This window comes from Terrapene carolina, unplaced genomic scaffold (assembly GCF_002925995.2).
Source record: "Terrapene carolina triunguis isolate 2854851 unplaced genomic scaffold, T_m_triunguis-2.0 Scaffold89, whole genome shotgun sequence".
Classification (NCBI taxonomy): Eukaryota; Metazoa; Chordata; order Testudines; family Emydidae; genus Terrapene; species Terrapene triunguis.
The window spans coordinates 17213727-17236044 of record NW_020664440.1 but is presented as its reverse complement, the minus strand read 5'-3'; the positions used below and the strand labels follow the sequence as shown (position 1 = coordinate 17236044).

General features: G+C 45.2%; 1 protein-coding gene across 1 annotated transcript in view; it reads left to right on the top strand.

The window, feature by feature from the left end:
• Nucleotides 1–22318, top strand: part of PLXND1 (plexin D1) — a 130202-nt gene that overhangs the window by 76475 nt on the left and 31409 nt on the right. Inside the window, exons 19-25 of the mRNA XM_026650260.2 lie at nt 341–490; nt 8101–8215; nt 9271–9378; nt 10297–10409; nt 11684–11791; nt 12781–12911; nt 13879–14077. Of these exons, the coding sequence (XP_026506045.1) occupies nt 341–490; nt 8101–8215; nt 9271–9378; nt 10297–10409; nt 11684–11791; nt 12781–12911; nt 13879–14077 (924 nt within the window). The remainder of the gene's footprint in view (nt 1–340; nt 491–8100; nt 8216–9270; nt 9379–10296; nt 10410–11683; nt 11792–12780; nt 12912–13878; nt 14078–22318) is intronic.

Here is a 22318-nt window from a genome sequence, read left to right as displayed (position 1 = left end):
TATAGTCTCTCTGATATGTATTTGCCATGCACAACCAGGGCAGATCAAAGACAGTATTTTCCAGGCTTTGTCAGGGCATTTGTCCATTCCATGCGCCACACTGAGAGACAACGAGGGACTGGAAACAGGAAAATGAGGAATGGGCGGAGGTTGGATTTCCCATGGAATGCTGGAAAAATGGAAGATGTCAGCGGAGAGGGAGGGCTTTCCCAGGGCTGACTGGTGGCAGGAGGTACAGGAAGTTTACTAGGGCTTCCACAAAGAAGCCATTGCAAGTGGGCCTGGCACTCTGGGGACTGACTAATTCACTTTGTTGTCCTGGTTTTGTTTTTGTAATTAGAAAGAGCCTGACAACCTAAGCCTGGAAAGCGATGAGTACCAAGTGAAAATTGGCCTCCTTTCTTGTGAGATACAGATTGTTTCAGACAAAGTCATTCACTGCTCAGTCAACGAGTCACTGAGCACATCGGAAAGACAGCTGCCCGTGACGGTGAGTGCCACAAACCAGGACCGTCTGAGCTTGCAGGACAAGAGCGCTCAGTGTGTTGAACTTAATATACCAGGGAACCCGCATGTTAGCCTCAGGATTCCCTTAGCACTCACCTGTGCGAAGCACTAAGTGAACACACCGCTGGGAACAATTCTGCAATGGCTGAAGAGGGGTGGACTAGATGAATGGAGAGGTCTTTTCCACCTCTCCTCTCTGTGGGTGAAATACTGGCCAGTGCTGAGCACCAGCACCTTCCATGGGGCTGAGCACCTCTCAGGATTTGGCCTAATGATTCTGAGACATCTAAAGCATGGAGAAGGCAGCCATTTCCCTGCAGGTTCTGGGGTGCTGACAGCCAAATGATGGCACTTGGTCCTGGTGGGTTCATTTGAGAACTGGCTGTTTTCACTATAAGCTGTAGAGGGAAGTCCCACAGTTCCAGCAATGAGTGTAAAATCCCACTGTCACTTGATCCTTCTCCACTAAAAGGTTTTTCTTTGAATGGCTCCTGTGAAATGAGTTTAATGGTTGCCAGCCCAGTTACTAGTCGTCAGGCCCCCTTGTTATCAGTGTCAGCAGACGAGCAAGGATTGAATGGGAATGCAGTCCTGAATGCCCCTCTCAGTCCTGTAGTGGCAGAGGAGTGCAGTGGAGGGGGCAGCGCTGGGAAACTCACATTGCCACTGCCCATCTGCAGCTGCTCTGCAGATAAAAAGAGGAATTCAGTCGTCCCCAGGGCCATCGATCTGGCATCTTTCCCCAGCACTAGATCATCTCACTGGCCCGTCTCGGTCTGATGGAACTCCAGGGACAGGCTCCAAGGCCGTTCTGATGTCAAAGCAGCTCTCAACTGTTCTTGGGAGGGTTTGCGTTTGTGGCTTTACTATTGTTCCTTACTCCTTTTTTCCAGAGGGCGTCCCTAATTGTACGCCTTTGCCTTCAGCTTTCACTTCATTTATAGCCCTTGGCTCCTCAGGGGTGAGATTAAAGCTGTTCACAGTTGGAGACAATGTCTCCACCTGTCTCACCCCCCTGAGAACCTGTAGCCTCCATCCCAGCTGATTCTTTTTCCAGTAAATGTGTTCATAATAAATTTGCAGGGACTTGTGGCTTAGGGGGTAGGAAGAGCGCAGAGAGATTTGAAGAATGTGTGGCCTGATGTTCCCCAGAAACAGAGTACTTCAGAAGAAACCCCACTGCTTCTGTGGGGGGAGGCTCCTTATTCATTGCTTATGGCCTTTGTGCTTGACGTTCTATGCAAAATCAAAACAAACAAATGCAGAAGTAGCAGAACCCAGGATTTCCTAAGCCATTGTTAATGAAAACAGGGAAATTCTTTTTTTTCTTTTTAGTGGGAACCGAAAAACAGAAAATTCTTATTTTAGAAAAAACCTGGTCTTGTGATACACATCTTGCTAGCTTTGGTTTCAACAGCAAGCTTTCTGGTTAATGCCTTGGAGGTGCCCAGAATGTAGATAAACAAGGGGATGATACATGTTACTAAAGTCACATCTGGTTATTAGCAGTGTACCTGCAGTAGAGGTGCAAATAGATACTGGGGCAAATCCTTCCATTTGGATGGCTAAATATGAGTTTCATACATCTGTCTAAATGGTAGGACTTGCACCCATAATTAATTGAGAGTGCAGCTGTTTCTGCACAAAGGAAGGCTGCCCTTTAAAATTGTGGCTCAGTATGGGTGAAATTCTCCTGATCCTGATGATGACCCCTCACTACAAGTCTCCCATAAAGTCAATGGAATTTTTGCCCATGTAGGGAGAGCAACATGTCAGAGATGTTGCTCTGACAGCAGAATTTTGTCCTACAGCAGAATCGTACTCTACACCCCCACTCTGTGGTAAAGTAAGGAAACCACAATTTAACCCTGACTCAAATGCACTCTGGCCAATAGTTTGTGCATATAAAATGGATTTTTAATAGATCTGTACAAAAAATCCAAAAGGCCTTAAGGGGCCTTCAAACCCATTTTAGTTCACTGCAGAATCATTTAAACACTGAAACTGGGATTTCTGCTCCTGGCAATAATGCAAATTTGGGCCAGGTTGGCTAGAATAAAAAATCCAGAATGTAAAATGCAGATTTATCTTTCCTCATTAGAACTTTTTTAGACAAAACACATGAAAACCTCACTACAATGTGTATTGCTTTATAGTGGCTGTCTGATGAACACCCTCAATAGATGCATAAAGCCTGTAAAGAGGGGTGTGTGTATGTGCTCAGGGAATCTCTGCCTTCTGTAAACATTTTTTTCTAATATAAGCAATAAAGCCAGCTGTAGAGTCCCTTCCTTGCCAGCTACAACAGGGCTATCATGTTACTCAAGAACATTTTACACCACCAGGGTGCTAGTAAAATTCCTGCCATCGAAAACCACTGATTTTTGACGTCTTTTGTAATTGAAATAAATCTCATCTAAAAAACCACCTGGTGGCACATTGGATTCAATAGGTGTATAGATAAGAGGGTTAAATGCACTCAAGACAAGATTAAGTCATAACATGACCATCCCTTACAAGTCTTTGTCTAACCTGTTCTTAAAAACCTCCAATGATGGAGATTCCACAACCTCCCTAGGTAATTTGTTCCAGTGCTTAACTACCCTGACAGTAAGATTTTTGTAATGTCCAACCTAAACCTCCCTTGCTGCAATTTAAGCCCATTGCTTCTTGTCCTAGTCTCAGAGATTAAGAAGAACAATTTTTCACCCTCCTCTTTGTAACAACCTTTTATGTACTTGAAAACTGTTATCATGTCCCTCCTCAGTCTTCTCTTCACCAGACTAAACAAACCCATTTTTTTCAATCTTCCTCATAGGTCATGTTTTCTAGACTTTTAATCATTTTTGTTTCTCTCCTCTTGTCAAAGTTCCTTCCCCACTCTGAACTTTAGGGTACAGATGTGGGGACCTGCATGAAAACCTCTAAGCTTAACTACCAGCTTAGATCTGCTTTTGCTGCCACCACCCAAATGATTTATGAGTTATTTGGGAAACTCTGTCTTCCCCCCCAAAACCTTTCCCTCCCTGGGTAGCCTTGAGAGACTCCTCCACCAATTTCCTGGTGAACACCAATCCAAACCCCTTGGATCTTAAAACAAGGACAAATCAATCAGGTTCTTAAAAAGAAGGCTTTTAATTAAAGAAAGAAAGGTAAAAAATCGCCTCTGTAAAATCAGGATGGAAAAAAACTTTACAGGGTAATCAAATTCAAAGAGCCCAGAGGAACCCCCTCTAGCCTTAGGTTCAAAGTTACAGCAAACAGAGGTAAACCCTCTAGCAAAAGGTACATTTACAAGTTGAGAAAACAAAGATAAACCTAACACGCCTTGCCTGGCTGTTACTTACAAGTTTGAAATATGAGAGACTTGTTCAGAAGATTTGGAGAGCCTGGATTGATGTCTGGTCCCTCTCAGTCCCAAGAGCGAACAACCCCCAAAACAACGAGCACAAACAAAAGCCTTCCCCCCACCAAGATTTGAAAGTATCTTGTCCCCTTATTGGTCCTTTGGGTCAGGTGTCAGCCAGGTTACCTGAGCTTCTTAACCCTTTACAGGTAAAAGGATTTTGGAGTCTCTGGCCAGGAGGGATTTTATAGTATTGTACACAGGAGGGCTGTTACCCTTCCCTTTATAGTTATGACACCTCAATACTTTCTCCAGTTTATCCACATCTTTCCTGAAGTGTGGCTCCCAGAACTGGACACAATACTCCAGTTGAGGCCTTATCAGTGTGGAGTAAAGGGGAAGAATTACTTCTCATGTCTTTACAACACTCCTGCTGATAGATCACAGAATTATGCTTGTTTTTTTGCAACAGTGTTACACTGTTGACTCATATATTTAGGTTGTGATCCACTGTGACCCCCAGATCCCTTTCTGCAGTACTCCTTCGTAGGCACTCATTTCCAATTTTGTATATGTGCAATTGATTGTTCCTTGTGGAGTACTTTACATTTGTCCTTATTGAATTTCATCTGATTTATTTCAGACCATTTCTCCATATGGGTTTGTTCAGTGGATCTTCTTAAGATCACTGCACCCCGCCCTCCTCAAGCTCACTTTGTTTGTTGCTGGAGTTTCCTTCTTCTCATTCCTTTGGAGAAGTGAAACTCAGCTTCCAGAAGTGAAACCATGGTATGAGCCTACGTTTCCTTTCTTGTAAAGATGCTAGTTTTCCCTTTTATCCCATAAACATTAATGAGTTAAACCCCACAATCCCCCATGAGGGCAGTGTTTGGCCTCCCCATTATACAAGTGGGGAAACTGAGGCACATGGGGATTGCCTATGGTGAGAGCCGGTGCAAGGATATTTTGCGCCCTAGGTGAAACTTCCACCTTGCGCGCCCCCCCCCCCCGCCCCCCCCGTAACATTGGTTCATTGAGGGACAAATCCCAACAAGCCTTTATAGACCCCAGGGGCCAGCCGTGCCCGGGGGCTGCTCCACAGACCAGGTTCCCCCCTCCACACCCCCTGAACTCCCCTGGAGGGTGCACAGCCCTCCTGTGAGCCCTCCCCACCCCGGCGGCCCCCGCCTCGAGTCCTCTCAGTGGCTTTGCCGGGCTTGGGCCGCTGCAGCAGCTCGGCAGGGAGGAGCTGCCTTCTGGGGCCTCCTGGGGGCTCCTGCAGCAGATGCATGTGGGCAGAGGCCCCTGTGCATCCCCCTGGCTCCCCCCTCACCGCGCTCGGGCTCTGCCGCTCCCGGGAGTGTGAGCCACCGCTGCCCCTCCCGGAGCAGGCTCCAGGGCCCTGTGCCCCGGCGGCGGCTCACATGCCCAGGAGCCGTAGAGCCCGAGCGTGGTGAGGAGGGACCTGAAGGGCGCACAGAGGCCTCTGCCCGCATGCATCTGCTGCGGCCTGCAGGAGCCCCTGGGGCGGACGCCAGGCCGCAGCCTGGGCAGGAGGGGCCGGGGGTGCGGCTGCTCCCCGCTAGCGGCGCCGCCGCCTTTGCAGGGCTCCTGCCCCCCTGCACCGTGCCGGCTCCTCCATGGCTGGGGCTCACCACCCCCGCAAGCCAATGCTCTGGCTCTCTGGTGCCTCCGGAAGGCGGCTTCTCCCTGCCGAGCCAGGGCACCGCTTTTTGGCGCCCCCAGGGCCATCCTTAGGATTTATGGGGCCCTATGCAGTATTATTAGACTGGTGCCCCTATGCCCGACGGCAGCCTGAGCTTGCAGCCCGGCGGGGGCGGAGGGACAAGGCAGAAAGAATAACAAGACGCCCAGCCCGCCTCACGGTGGCGGAGAGTCACAGTTCCCCGCAGAGACCCCTGTACCCTCTCCCTCACGCAGAATGGACATGCAGAAGGTACCTAATTAAAAGCACTAAAATTGGGAATAAAAAAATGTCAGTCACAGGTTTTTTGATATGCCCTGAAGTTTATCAGACATTTATTTGCAAAAACTTTGTAGTAAGGGTGAGTCAGCTGTCTTGCTGAATACGACATTAAATATTATGGAATACATGATGCAGCTCTTCTCTGTTTTACATTTTCTTAATCAGTATTTCTAAGCTGATTTTATATTTTAAATGTACTCTTAAGCCTTCATAAAGTAATCATTCCAGATTACTACATATTTAACTCACTGAAACAGACATTATTTTAAATTAATCAGTCACAGAGGTTTAGTGTGTTCATAACAATGTTCATTGCTTTTAGAAAAAGGGAACACTAATTTACTGTGTGTGATCTCCATAACAATACACATGTTTATGAAATTTCACCAACTTTAAAAAATATGTTTCCAAAGATTTTAGGCATAACAAAGGATTTTATATCTTACTAAGGTACTGATTTTGCTTAAAACTAGTTCATCAGATAGTCAGAAGTAAAGAAAGGGAAACTCTTTGTCCAGCTATCTGGAAGCAAAGGGCTGTTGCTTCCTTCAATTGGGGGGGTAGAGAGGGGGAGAGGAGGTGAAGGGAGAAATGGATGGACAGAAAGGACAGGAAGACTTTGGAAGTAAGTTTTTTTACTATAGTAATTAAAATGTGTATTTCAGATAAGGGTGGTCTTTTGAAGAATTTATTTAAAAACCATATGTCTGAAGATCCAAGCATTTAAGGCTAAAGATGATTGTGCATCTAAAAATCTATGCAAGGATTTTTTAGAGATGTGATTTTATAATCCTCACCAACTCACTAATGAAATATTTTTGAAGCAAATTTTACACTAAGGTCCTGTAGACTGACATGTTCTGAGTAAATATTACAGTCATGCACAACTGTTTTTGTCAGTACATTCAGAAACTGACAGTAGATACCTGGGGGTTGGCAAATGCCTGTTAAATGTCTTCATTACCCCTTGAATGGCTCTTTAACAGTTTCAGTGTTGTGCTAATAGGTCTGGCAGGCTGGAGACTGTTTCTCTTTTAACTACTAGATCCCCTTCCCAGAAAGACTCAGAGCCTGCAGGAAGGGTCAGACCAGGGATAGGAAAACCAGTGGGGTGGACACTAAGACCCAGTGGTGCCCCAAATTTTCAGGTGCCCCACCCAGCTGCCTATGCCTGAGGACGGCCCTGGGCGCCCCCAACAACTTGCCGTCCTAGGCGACTGCCTAGTTCGCCTAGTGGTTGCACTGGCCCTGCCCATGGTGTCACAGGAAGTGTGACATATGACCCAGCAGTAAAACCAATGTCTCCTGACTCCCTGTCCTGTGCCACAACCACAAGACAATAAGCCCCCTGTTAGTACTATGATTAGTTATTTTCATTTTTAATTTTACTTTTGTCTCAGTATCTTTCAATTCTCCTTACGCTTCTCTCACTGACGGGCAGCAGTTCTGCATTCTCGGCAGGTCTGTGTGGAAAATACAGTGGAACTGGGTTAAGAATTGTAACTATTTGACTAGAAGTTCTTCAGGGCAGGATTGCCTTTTATTTTGCACTTAGCACAATGCAGCCTTGACCCTGATTCAAGCCTGTGTGTAGGCACTACCACAATATAAATGATAACTAATGCAGATGAGGATGTTGGGCGTTGGCCTCATGAGCAGATGGCTCTTTAATAAGGCTGGTCTCTTGGGTAGGTTTCACTGTATAAAGTGAATGGGTTTGTGCGTCTTAGCCCCATGGACCCCTGCTGGATAGAACCTATCAAATTTGTATAAAACCTAATGGAGCTTCTCTCTGACTACACTGGATGGTGGTCACTATCTCTAGAATCCACATGAGTTTTACACCTGATATTGCCTGGTAACCAACAGCCTCAGCATGACATGTGTGTGTCATTGCGAGTTGGCCAAACAGAGGCAGGGGGCCTGAGTCTGCTGTACGTCATGCCCATTTACACCAGCGTAACTCCAGCGACACCACTGAAGTTACTCCTGTTTTACATTGATGTATGTGGGAGAAGAATCAGGCCTGTTAGGTCACACCCTTTCCACACACACAGAGCACCTGCAGGCCTGGCCATGAAGAGCAGCTCATGGGCCCTGGCATTGGACCCGCACATGAGGACTAAAGACATCTGAGCCAGCAAATTGCCGGTTCTGTTCTTTTATTGTGATCTTTTGCCCCCTGTAGCAAGTTCCTGCTGATCTCCTAATTGCTTGTTAACTTATTGGGTGACTTTTTTTCCTTTGTATTCTTCTCTAGATCCAGGTTGGAAAATTCAACCAGACGATTGCTATGCTGCACCTTGGGGGAGGCGAGACAGCGATCATAGTCTCCATAGTCATCTGCAGTATCCTGCTGCTTCTGTCTGTCGTAGGTAAGGGAATGGAACATCCCTGAGCCATACTGATCCCTTCAGCTCTGTGGCATTGCCTGCACACATGGAAGTTCAGATGATTTACACTCCCAACTTTATTTTATATGAGGATGGGTCCCACCCCAAGCCCCACATCCAAAAACTCTGAGCTTTGGGGCTGTTTAAAGTCTGAACCCAGATCCAAATTTAGGAAATTTACAACAGGCCAGGACTGAGCCTTGAATCCAAACTCCCCTGAATTGTGGAGTGTCCACAAGCTGTATCTAGAGCTCAGTTTTGTAGTGTGTGAGCCCTTCTTTAATTTTAAAGCCCCTTTCTCTGTCACACAAATTCAAATAAAATATAATAACCGAGGGAAGGAAAAAATGAAAAGAGGTAGAACTCAATCATGGAGACCCTACTAACCATAGTAAAGGATGCATATCCGGAGCAGACACAACAAAGTCTACCAGCCTGGACATCATTCTTGTTGGAAGTTGTTTAAAACAGATCTGTGTCATCTGGCTAATTCATCTTTACATCACATGCCAAGAATGACTGCAGCAAGAAAAACATTGGGTCACTGAAAATGAAGTGTTTCCAATAAGGATTTCATTTATTTTTAATAGAAGTTATTATATACTTTATTTATTAAATAATCTACTGATCATTGGAAACATATTTCTGGAGGCATAAGAGCGCTGAAGGACACACACGTTACAAAACAGGTGTTAAACCTCTTCACACATATTTTCATTAATCAGATGGAATTTATTAACATACAGTAAGTCTGGTAATGTATGTAATGTGCAGGCCTAAATTTAATACGATAGTCGTTGAGTGATCATTTAATTCCAGCTGGTTTGACTTATTTATAGATAATCAGCAGCTGCCTGATCAGATGTGTATTTATTTCATAGTTGTTAAACCAAAAATGAATATTGTTTTTTCTCTGTGTAGATGTACTTTCACAGTGTGTGTTCTGCTGACCTAAACTCCTCTCTACTCCCAGTTTCAATTTCCTACAGTATTCTTCTTCACTTCTGGGCCTAACCTTCTAAGCTTTTCTTCCCCAGGCTTGTTTGTGTTCTGCACTAAGAGCCGCAGGGCAGAGCGCTACTGGCAGAAAACCTTGCTCCAAATGGAGGAGATGGAGTCCCAGATCCGAGAGGAAATCCGCAAAGGTCGGTAACTGCCACTGGGGAAGGAGGAGGAGTTGGGGGCGGGAGTCAGGAGGCAAAGAAGCTCCGCTCCTGGAATTTCCAGATTTATTTGTCTTTTGCCACAAAACTGAAATTGGATTTGTAAGAACCCAGCAGGGGTGTGTACAAGGAAAGGGGCTCCCTTCACCTTATATTCACAGGCACAAAGATAGGGATGCCCAGCCCATTGAGTGATCTGATTGAAACAGCCTCTCTTAGTGCTTTATAATAGTGTTAAAAGCTCGGAGCTACAACCTGAATTTCCGTAGCTTCCTTTCAATCACCTGAGCTGTGTGGGACTTGTGAGCAAAGTGTACTTCTCAGTGGGAGGAAGCATGGCCTAGTAGTTGAAGCACAGACCTGGGAGTCAAGAGATGTAGAGCTAGAGTTCTCAGCTCTGCCACTGTCTTGCTGTGTGGCCTTTGGCAAGGCACTTAATCTCTGTGCCATCCGTTTCTCTAGCTGTAAAGTGGGGATAATGATATGTATGAGATCACATTCATGTTTATAAAATGCTTTATGAGCCTACAGTGCAGGGAGCTACAGAAATGCCGCATGCTACTGCTTGGAGAAACAGTGGACAAGAGCTTCAGGCGCCTTCACTTATTGTCTTCTCAGTCTGACTCTCCATAGAATACGTTGGAACCCTTGTGCTATAGACCAAACCCTGCAGAGCCTGTGTTTTGGAGGTAGTGGGAGTCTCGCCTGAGTAAGAACTGCAGGGTTTGGTGCACAATGCTGACAGCTAAGCCCCATATACAGTTCATTGCCTCCCAGGGAAAGGGGTATGAGGAGGCAGAGTTGATGAGTATATTGTATGCCAATGCCAGGCTTGTCACTCAGCTGCCCTGGCTGTTAGATTATTTCAGCCCTTTCAGTTTGTGGGTCTCTTTGGATCAGGTTTTGCTGAGCTTCAGACTGACATGACAGACCTGACCAAGGAGTTAAACCGCAGCCAGGGGATCCCGTTCCTGGAGTACAAGCACTTTGTGACACGGACATTCTTCCCCAAAGTAAGACAATCCCACATTTCATACACACCTAATCACTCAAATTCCTTCTCAACTAAATCATGGCTCTGCCTTCTCCCAGTAAAGGCTTACAGTATAACACAGTTATTCAGCTGCTATCATTTATTTCAGCCTTAATTATCATAATAACCGTAGCCACAGCACCTCGGGCTATGAAACAGGGTCAGGCCTCGTCAGTACTTGGATGGGACCCTCGCTTTGGTGAGACACTCCCCTCTGAGTCAACACTGAACCAGTGCACCAGCTTGGCGTAACTGGGCGCCGCCGTGCTGCTGCAGGTGCTGTCTCTAAGATGAGAAGCAAAACCAGAGTCCTCCTTAGCTGTGCGGTTTGAGACACCCCTACTGGTTCCAGTTGCACCCCACTGTGCCAGGTGGGACTAACTGAGCCCAGGCGTGGTCTCACTCGCAGGGGAAGAGACTGAGGTGGTGTCCCACTATCATTCCGCCTGGGGAGGGTCCTCCAGAGGATGTGGACAACTTGTTTCACTGAGATGCCCCTCTGGGCACAAGCAGATAGTGCTCACTGGCCTTAAAATTCCCTTGGCACTTTTTCACAGGTGCAAAAACAATATCCCCAGTGTCCTGGCCCAGTGCCAGTCTGCGTATCTAAATCCCCCCCTCCAGTTTCACACCAGACACGATGCAATCCTTACTTCCAGTCATCAGCTGCTGTGGAGTGTTGCTGTGCACTGTTAAGTGGCAGCCATATTTCAACCCAGAAGTAATTACATTTCAGTGGCGGAGAGTGAAATGATGATTTTTGTTTGCAAAGGGGTTTGTAGCTAATTACTATTCATGTTTCTAAGATGTCCACCCCTGTGTGTATCTGGGCACTACACTCTTTCGGAGGTAGGCTGCTATATGAATGTAAGATATTTCAGTATCTTTCCATTCTGCTTCAAAAGTTACATATGTTTAACACCCCATAGTGCTCTACCTGGACTTATTCCCCCATAATTCTTTCTCTACCAAGATTCTGTAGATGTCATATTAGTCTGTTCATAATCTCCTTATTGTAACAATCTTGTTCTGCTAAGACATCTGCCTACCCCGACTGGTGTCTGTTCATTCACAAGGCTCTGGCCAACTGTTTAAAGGCTCTATTAAAACATACCAAAGTGTTCCTTCCTGATGGGTGGCCTCACGTCCTGATGACATTCCTGTTCATGTCTCAAACAATGTTGCCCTCTCTGAGTGTGGTGAAGAATCTGATCTTGCTTACCCGTTTCTCCGCATGGCTCTGTTTTATTGCAGTGTTCCTCGCTCTATGAGGAGCGTTACGTTCTGCCTTCCCAGCAGCTCAACTCACAGGTTGGGTGTCAGGTCCAAGAAACTCATCCCTTGCTGTCAGGAGAATGGAAAGTGAGTAGCCCAGAGATAAACAACTGCTATTAACTGTCACTAACAATAGTCTTATTTTTTTATATCAAAGCTAGTGAATAACAGATTTTTCGGTGTGCTGGTGATTCCAGTAAAGGGGGAGGGGGTGGGAATTTCAGGTCACACTGAAAACAATTTTTTTTTTTTTGAAATTTTCAGCTAATAGAAAAGTCAAGAAAAAAATTCATTTTGGGTCAAACAAAAAGTTTTGCTCGACTCAAAATGAAACGTTTTGTTTTGATTTTGAGCTTACTTTTACTTTTTATAATTTTTAAAAAAATAAAGTTAAAGGAAATTTTTAAACAAACAGTCATTTTGAATACAAAATCTAAATATTTTGTTTTGTAAATGTCAAACCAAAACGTTTCAAATTTTTCAGAATTTGATTTTCATTGTTTTTCCGACCTAAACAATTCTGCGAAATCAACCCGAATTCATCAAATGTTTTGGTGTCACCAAATTTGCATTTTTTGCCTCCCAAAAAGTTTCAGTTGAAAAATTTCACTCAGCTCGAGCTGACGTCCTTTTTTGTGATGCTTAAAAGGAGGTTTGCGTATGCCAAACAGCCAGAAAAACAAGGCGTGTATCAGCTGATCAACTTTTGCTGATGATAGGAGACAAGAGCTGCTGAACTTCTGCTCCATGGCTGCAGAATCACAGCTGACAAGATCCATCCCTAGGCTTTCCTAATTGGAGGTTTGCCATATTTTCCCAATGTCAGTCTACAGTCTCTTTGTAAATGAGTTTGAGAGCGACTCCCGCAGGCCCAGATGTAAGTGCAGTTGCTGCACATTCCCCCACAGTCAATTCTTATCTGGATAAGAAACATACATCAGACGGGGCTCAAGGAGAGGGAACTCCAGCCTACTGTTTTTACACTTGCCAGGCACATCAGAGTGTGTCAGATAAGATAAAGGTTGAAAAAGCAATGAACTGTGGCTTTCTCACCCAAGTCCCCACTCTTTCTTTAGATTCCTGAAAATTGCAGGCCCAACATGGAAGAAGGAATTGCGTTATTCTCCACCCTGCTCAACAACAAGCACTTCCTCATCGTATTCGTCCATGCTCTCGAGCAGCAGAAGGACTTTGCTGTTAGAGACAGGTAAGAACTTCCTGGGGCAAGGGCAGCATTGAAAGAGTCATTGACAGCCAGCCCTGGAGACTGAAGTCCTCTGTGTACCCACAGAGCAGGTGTGCTACAGCAGCGCCTGCCTAACCCTGACCCAGAAGAAGCACTTCCAGGCTCAGAGGGAAGTTCAGGCTCCACGGTGTCCCTGGCTTATCTGCTGCGACTACCAGAGAGGGTACCAGTTAGTGGCAGTTTTGGGATATGGACACCTGTCCTACCAGGAACTTAACAGAGATCTATGAACACATTTCACATAGGCCACTACGCACAGGTTTTTGCCGCTGCTGACCTAGGCTATACAACCTGGGAGATGAAAGGTTCTGTAGCCTGTTGCCAAACCCAAAACCATCTGGTCTCTGTAGTTACACCAGAGTTACAAACTGACCAGTCAGCCACATACCTCATTTGGAACCAGAAGTACACAATCAGGCAACAGCAGAGTCTAAAAAAAAAATAAAGCAAATACAGTACAGTACTGTATTAAACATAAACAACTAAAAACATAAAGGGAAAGCACCATTTTTCTTCTATATATTAAAGTTTCAAAGCTGTATTAAGTCAATGTTCAGTTGTAAACTTTTGAAAGAACAACCATTACATTTTGGTCAGAGTTACGAACATTTCAGAGTTACAAACAACCTTCATTCCCGAGGAGTTCGTAACTCTGAAGTTCTACTGTAGAACTGCACTGTTATACAGGGGAGCGCCAAAAAGTACAGTGGTTAGTTTAGTCTTGTATGATTTGCATCTCATACCACTAGAGAGTGGCATGATCCAACATGAGAACCAGTAGAATTGGAAGAGTTTGAAACTTCAACGCACTTGAGAGGTGTCATGAAAAAGATCTGGTATATTGCCATGGCCTTGAGTTCTTTTGATGCCAATTGACTGTATTGTCTTGTATAATCAAACCTAGGATCATTTATAACTCTTTTCTCAGGTGTAACTTGGCCTCCTTGCTCACTATTGCATTACATGGAAAACTGGAGTACTACACCAGCATCATGAAGGACCTGTTGGTGGATCTCATAGATGCTTCAGCTTCCAAAAACCCTAAGCTTATGCTGAGGAGGACCGAGTCTGTGGTGGAAAAGATGCTCACCAACTGGATGTCCATCTGCATGTACAGCTTTCTCAGAGTAAGAGAAATAAGTATGGATGCTGTTCTAGCTATGAATAGCCCATCTGAGTGTAATATGGGAGACACAGGTCAGCTGGTGATCGCTGTCTACGAGATTGGTTAAACCAAGTCATCTCAATGACTAGTCACTTGCAATGGGTGAACCTCAATAGACTCCAAGGTTCAGTGTGAACAGGCAGCCAAAAGTTCCACTGTTTCTCCACTTTTATCTCTGTCTCTGGGCTGGGAATCTCATGAGATCAAATGTTACCTTGAGCTTTCTGGTATGGCTTAGTTTTTCAGGGCCAGAATCACCAGTGGAACAGTTTTTTCACCATACATTGGAAAGGTGTGGAGCAGTCATGAGGGAATAATTTTTTTAAAAAAAGCTAGTTTGCCAAAATGGTTTGAGTTTTTGACAGAAGTTCCAGTCAATTCTTATTTTCTTTGAGCCAGTTTGCACAGCCCCATCAATCACTCTTTGATGGTTCAGTGCCTGTCCGTTTTGAATACAAGGGCACAGAGTACTGAGGAGAAGCCTGTAACACATAAGGAGAAACATTGTTGAATTGCTTGTTGATATTCTTAAGCCCAAAGTGTATTTACCATTCTGAATCTGTCAAACAGAGCCTGTCCTGAGAGGCAGGAGAGGGTGGAGACTTGGATTTCCATCCCTGAAAGCGTTCTCCTCTTCCTGTTGTTAAGGATCTACCCATTGTAATATAAAAAGAACATAACTTCAATATCAGAACACACCAGTGGTCCCTGTGCTCCATGTTCTATCTTCAACACTTGCCAATTTCTGATGCTTCAGCGGCAGGATTTTCAGAAGAACTGAGCAATAACCTAACTCTGATCACAGGGAAGTAAATGGGACCTTGACTTCAGTGGGAGTAGAGTTAGGCCAATAACTACGGGTTTTTGAAAAGCACCCCCCAGATTTCCTCCAATTGTATAGTAATTATAATTACTGTGTTCACCATGGGATCAGTACTATAATATTCCCATGCGTACCATAATTTATTTCAGTCCCAGCTGATGATCATTTTATGTCCTGGAGTCTCCAGGAATTAAAGATTAATCTTTAATTAAAGCTTATGTCATGTGATGAAACCTCCAGGAATACATCCAACCTAAATTGGCACCCTACCTGAAGCCTGAGGATTGATAGTCCACATAATTGCAATCAGAAAAAGTACTGGAATTAATAGGGATGGCAGTGCATCAAGATGAGATTATTCCCCTGAAAATCTGTTTTGGTAGCCCAAGAAGTGCTCTTTAGCCAAGACCATGGGAACATTAGTAACTCCCAACTAGAGAGGCACCAAAGATGAGAAGGTTAGATCCAGCTCCAGATCTGAACCTCACCAAAATTCCGGGGTGTTTGGCTCTGAGATTTCAGTTCAGTTACTCAGATTTCATAATATTGTTAATTGAGACCATTCCTTGTTCATTTCCAAGAGGCTTCAACCCAAACTGCAAATTTGCTGGACTAATTTTTCAACAGTCCAATTTTTGCATCCACAGAGAAGAAGAAACATAGCCTTCTGCATACACACTGCATCTGTCCATGCAAATTGGCTCGATGGCTAAATACTGGATTTCCATATACACCGCTACCTCGATATAACACTGTCCTCAGGAGCCAAAAAATCTTACCACGTTATAGGTGAAATCGTGTTATATCGAACTTGCTTTGATCCACCGGAGTGCGCAGGCCCCCCCTCCCCCCCGGAGCACTGCTTTACCGCGTTATATCCAAATTTGTGTTATATCGGGTCGCGTTATATAGGGGTAGCGGTGTACAATTGCTGCCTGCATGAACAAGCCAGGAATTTTGACCACACAAACTTTAGCAATGAAAAACTGTGCCTGCAATTTTGTAGTTTGCTTTTGAAAACTTGTCCTAGATAGATTTCTAACATAGTTCAGTATATGTAAAATATATTGTTGATGATGATCTCACGTACTTGGATGTAAATCAGAAGTTACTCTACTGAAGTCAATGAAGTTACACTGGTGTCATACTGATGATTCAGACCCATTGTGTAGTTACCTATATATCGAGTATCATCATCAATTGTGTATTATTTTAAATTAGAGAGGCTCAATGTACAGAATCCAAAGCTGTATCTGGACCAGATTTCAGGGGTTGTTGAGATATAGGTCCAGGCCTATCTCTGTTTATCAAACAATTAAATATATACAGTACCTACTGGCCACTAGGAAATAATTTAGAACAGCTCTTTTAGGGTTATCATCCGTCCGTATTTCCCCGGACATGTCTGGCTTTTGCGTCTCTAAATAGCCGTCCGGGAGGAATTGGTAACAAGGTTAAAATGTCCGGGGTTTTTTTCTCCCTCGCCTCCCTCCCTCCCTTCCATGCAGAGTGCGGTTGCTGATTGGGCGGCTGGGCTGACTGACCCACTCCCATTGGCTTCCAGCAGCCAGAGCCCTCCCCTGCTCCCCCCTCCCTCTGTCTGAGGCCCTGTGTAACACACAAACCGACCCACCAGGCAGCGTGTTTTGCAAACACGTGGAGCCAGAATGGTAAGGGGAGGGGGCAGTCAGGGAGCGGGGGAGTGTTGGATGGGTCCCTGGCCTCCACCTGCCACCCCCCCTCCGCGCATCCCCCCCCCCGCCTCTCCCTTGTCTGCTTGTACTGCCAGAGCCAGCAGCAACTGCTGTCTGCTGCCCCCAGGTCCTAGTGCCCCCATCCACTAATGGGAAGACAGGCTGCCCTTACCCTGCCCTTCCACCCTAGCCCTGAGCCTCTCGAACGCCGCAAACCCCTCAGCCCCAGCCCTCATCCCCCCACACCCTAATCGTCTGCTCCATCCCTGAGCCCCCTCCTGCATCATGAACCCCTCATCCTCAGACCCACAGCCCTCACCCCTGCATCCCCTCCTAACCCCAAACTCCCTCCCAAACCCCCTCCCCCCTTCCCACACACCCCCTCCTGCCCTCAAACTCCCTCCCAAAGCCTGCACCCCCTCCCTTTGCACCGCCTCCCACCCCCAAACTCCATCCCAGAGCCTGCACCCCTCACTCCCTCCTGCACACCCACCCCCTGCCCCAGCCCGGAGCCTGCACCCAAACTCTATCCCAGAACCTGCATCCTGCACCCCTCCTGCACCCTAATCCCCAGCCCAGGACCTGCACCCCAGACCTCCTCCCCCCACTCAACCCCTCTCCCAGAGCCTTAGGCAGGTGGGGGGGGAGTGGGTTCTGGGCACCACCAAAATTTCTACAACCCTGCCACCCATGCGAGTGGATAAGGGTCGGGGCAGTCAGGGGACAGGTGGGGTCCTGGGGGGGCAGTTAGGGTGGGGGGTTCTCAGCAGGGGGCAGTCAGGGGACAAGAAACAGGGGGGGTTGGGGTTCTGAGGGGGGCAGTCAGGGGGTGGGAAGTGGGAGGGAGTGGATGGGGGTGGGGCGGGACAGGGGCGGGGCTAGGGCGGGGCTTCCCCCCACCCAGTGTCCTCTTTTTTGATTGTGGAAATATGGTAACCCTAAGCTCTTTCATTTGCTGAATTTTGGCCTCTTTTTCTGTTCACGAAATCCCTGTGAACAAATTGCTCATTTCTCAGATTTATTTGCCATTCAGTGTTATGTAATGACTTTTTCCCCATATTTCTTTACACTGTAGCTTGCTATTCATAATTCAAGCTCATGCTTAGTTGGGGTTGGTCAAATAAATCAGATAGTATTGTTTCTGATCGCTGATGGATAAGCTCTTAGTTGATCCATTGGGTTATTGATGTGAATTATCCACAGGAAGCAAATCCAACCTGTGCTCAGGCTATTAAAACTCAACGGCACAAATGTTTTCAAAAAGTGAACACTAAAGGAGCAGAAAAAAGACCAATATGAATTTGTTTAAAATGCCAAACGAGTTTGAAAGACATACCCAGGATGTGAAATATATCACTAATTTAAGGAAATTCAAACTATACCTGTGATTGGTGATGGAAGTCCAGGAATTGTAAAGTGCAAACATTTAGGTTTTTGGTTTTGTGCATATAGTTAAACCATATGCAAAAAATTACTGATCTCTCCTTTTGGAGAGTGAAGACCACATGTGAGACTAAGAAAATGTGCTGGTGTCTGATACAACCCAGAGCAACTGCCTAATTTCTGCTGGAAATGGACATTGTGCAAGACAGCTTTCTCAGAAAAAAGCTGAGTTTTATCATATGGGACTTGGGTCTTGGATGGCTTACAAAGGAAATTAAAAGTGCTTGCGGTTCTTAAGTGGCTATGTGTCTGGTACAAATGGTGAGAGAGCTACCAATTGGCACCCGTACGAATTGAGACTACTGATCACACCTTCTGCTCATCAAATTGGACTGGAGGCTTATCTCGAAGATAGGGCTTGGTCCACGGATCCAGCTCTTTGTAATAGGAGAGAGAGCCACAGATTGTGATTCATAGATGTTAATATAAAACACGAAGCTGGCTTGTAAATGATTTGTTCCTTCCATCTGCACCCTGGCTTTATCCCAATACAGAGGAAGATAAAAGACAGATGTTATCAGTAGAAACTTATACTGAATGAGGACTGTGATAATGCTATAATTGTGTGGAGCTCTGGGGAGAAGACCTGACCTGGTGGAGTTTGGGGCAAACCTGCAGATAGCAAGAAACTGAAGAGCGAGCTGCTTTGGCTGAAATGGGATGGAACCACCTCATCTGCCCAATTGCCATCCTTTAGCTGCAGTATAGCTCTTGGCTATTGGGCAGATGAAGAGGAAGAAAGGCTAGCAAGCCACTGATGCTGTCCAGTCCCTTTACATGTACTATTTAGCAATATAAATGTGAAGGGTAGCTTCCATTGGCTTCAGCTGAATTTGTGGATGCTCAGCACATCTGAAAAACGGGCAAACCATCTAAGTAGTTATCACAGTTGCTGTAAATTGTATCTGTCTGGGTGATTAACACCTAAGTGTGACATCTCATTAAAAATGTGGCCCCTCCAGCCACACAGTGCCCTTACCCCACACTGTGGCAGCAACTCTGAAGAGCACCACCTAGTGACCCACCAGCACAACTTTCTGCAACATCTAGGTGTCTTAGCCAAGTACTAATCTAGCTTGAACCTATGAAATCTGACAGGGTCACCACCTCACTAGACTGAATACTGCAGGCCATGTTTTAGGTTCCAGACCTACTAGAGGTTTGGTCTAATCTCAGCTATAACAACAATCAATACCTTGGCCAAGAAGATTTTCAAAGTGCCGAGTGATTTTAGGTGCCTCCATTTTTGGATGCCCAACTTGAGATACCTTAAAGGGAGGGCACTTTGCACTTACTGAAAATCAGGCCACTTTAAAGTGTCACAAGTTGGGTGTCCAGAATCACTAGTTACTTTTGGGGAGCTTGGCCCTTAAAGTACCCACAAATACAGTACTTTCAAATGCTGCTTATTTAACTTTTCTTTTGAAGCCTCAGATATAACAGCCCACTTAAACAGGCATCCATGCCCTAGGACTTGTAGAAAAAATAAACCTGTTTTGTGTCCTTCTCTCAATCACGGGGACATTTGGCATTTAAGAAAGAGAAGGTGGTGCTGTGCTAGAGGCTTTTTTCTGTCTGCATCATGCAGTCTTGAGGCTGGTTTGTGATGTGTGTATGTTGGCGGTTCGGACGTTCCGTTCCCTAGCAGAAGCTATTATTTCTTTAAAGGGTTTAATTTCTTGGTACCAGTGAGTTCAGTAACAAGTTTGGGCCTACTTGAGAGAGCTGACTTCCCGCATGAAAAGATGAAAAGTGTTGACTGTGCTTCATAACACAAAAGGCTCTGTGATGAGAAGTAGACTGACCCTTTTGGTTTTCACTCCTTCGAGACAGGCTAACGTAATTCACTTGTGGCTTTGTTCCACCACTTGATCTATGTGGTGTGCCTGAAGCTATGAAAATAAAAGCTATTGTTCTACTTTCCACAACAGAGTGTTTCCCTCTTTCTGAAAAATAAACATTTGTGGTTACAGTGCAACACAGCTTTGTTCTACAGTATCTTTCTAATCATCTCCCTCCCAGAATGCTTTGCAGTGGGAGACAGAAGTTAGGAGACAGTCAAAGGAAAACAGTGTTTCCTGCAGAGATGTGAAAAGAGAGAAGAGATGGGGAGATCTAGAGAGTCTATTCTAGGTGGCAGGAGTTCCAGAGGAGAATGCTCCCACCAGGACCGGCTCCAGCTTTTTTGCCTCCCCAAGCAGCAAAGAGAAAAAAAAAAGCTGCGATCCGCAGCACTTCGGCGGCTGCTCTACCACGCCGCTTCATTCTTCGGCGGCCGGTCCTTCCCTCCGAGAGGGACTGAGGGACTTGCCGCCGAAGACCCAGACGTGCCGCCCCCTTCCATGGGCCGCCCCAAGCAACGGCTTGCTGCACTGGTGTCTGAAGCTGGCCCTGGCTCCCACACCAGCCTTGGCCTGATTGTGGCATAGGAAAGAGAGGAACCCAAAGCCAGACAAGTAGACTGTGTAGGGCAGGAATAAAGGAGAGTCTCAGGATCAAATCCTGGCATAACTGAATGCAGATCTTCTGAAGTCAGGTGAAATTTTACACCAATGCTGATTTGGCCCAAAGTCTGAGATTTAAATTACCAGTGATAGACAGACACCTCCATTGTGCACCTAATGTCTGTGAAACAAATGTGCTTCCCTTTACACAGCCGGTTTTTGGTAAAGAAATTTACCAGCCCCCTTGTAGCACTGGGCCATGAGACTTATGTGACGATGGGTCTGTTTTTAGTTCCTGAATTATCCCCATTAATCACAATGTCTATTTGAAACAGCTGCTATAAAAGGCCCCTTACACTGTACAGCGGAAAAATTCCAACTGCTTGTATTTTCCCTCGTAAGTTAACATTACACGGTTTAAACATTTGTTTTATATTAATGTTCTGCCGAACAGCCCATCCATTTGAGTTGCAGCAAAGAAAGATTTGAGGAGCTGTCTGCAAATGGAGAAGAGATCCTTACAAAATTCAGAATGACCATAGTCACCAGTAGCCTAAATTTAATGCAGCACCTCTGTAGTGAGTGGAGTTATTATTATGATAAGGGGGAATTCGCCTTGGTAGATTCGGGACATATGATGGCAAAATCTCAGGAGGTTTGGAGTTTGGATGAGGGTCAGAGAAGTATCTAGAAGTTTGGATGTGTATGCAAAGCTTATCCAAATGATCTGAATTGACTGCAGAACTGAGCTGGAGATCCAGGTGAAATTATTCATGTCAGTACTGCATACTTATGATTATACAGGAAATACTGAAAGAAGATCCTTTCCCGGGTGTTATTTCAGCACTTTGCTGTCTAGTCCCTGATAGACCCAGGAAGTGTGGAGAGGATGTGAAAATGAAAGTTAATGGCACAATAATTAGCTAGAGATGGACCTGGAATACAATGTTCAGATCTGGATCCCGATCCCAATTTCCCCAAAACCTGTGGGGATGGATGGATCTGGGTTTTGGTTCTCTCTATGACATAGATAGGGAGTCAGTCCAAAAGTGGAAATCCAAAACAGCATGGGGTGTCTTTGGATCTGGGGTTTTGGTTTGGGTCCATCTCTAACATCCAGTATCCTCTGTCCTCATATGGCAAGCACTCGTTTAGCCTGAAACTTTGGTGGGAACTTCCTAGTACTGGGCACTTGGAATAAACAGGAGTTTTCCATTGTTCTGCTCAAGCATTTTGGAAATGTCTGTAATATGTTCCCAAGAGGACATCTCTAATGACACATCAGCTCATTAATGCAGGAGTAACATGTGAATCCCGTCTGTGCTCTGAATCTTAATTTTTTTTCCAAGTCACTTTTGAAATCCAGGCATATAAAAACTAAGCCCCATGCATCATGCATGGAACAGTTCAAATGATGCCAGCCTTTACTGTGCTTTCTATTACTGTAAAGTTATTTTGGTGCCCAAGGTAATTTTAAGAGCCCATAACACTGCAGTCAGAAATGTTTAAAAAAAGTCTAATTAAAATACATTCATAATGGGGGAGGGGGGGAAATGTGCTTTTTGGGAAAAAAAAATATTTTTTCTCCTGAATCAGCACTAATCTTTGCTAGTTCAATTTCTTCCCCCAAAACTAGCTGAGTCCAAAGGCAGTTTTTGACTCATTTCCAAACTGGTTTCCCAGCAATAGTCCAGATTTCCAAGTTAGCCATTTTATCTTCAGTGCCTGCCTGCCAGCCTCCTTTTCCCATCTTTGACATTTTCTGTCTGATTAATGTTTTTGCAGATTTCCACAACAGC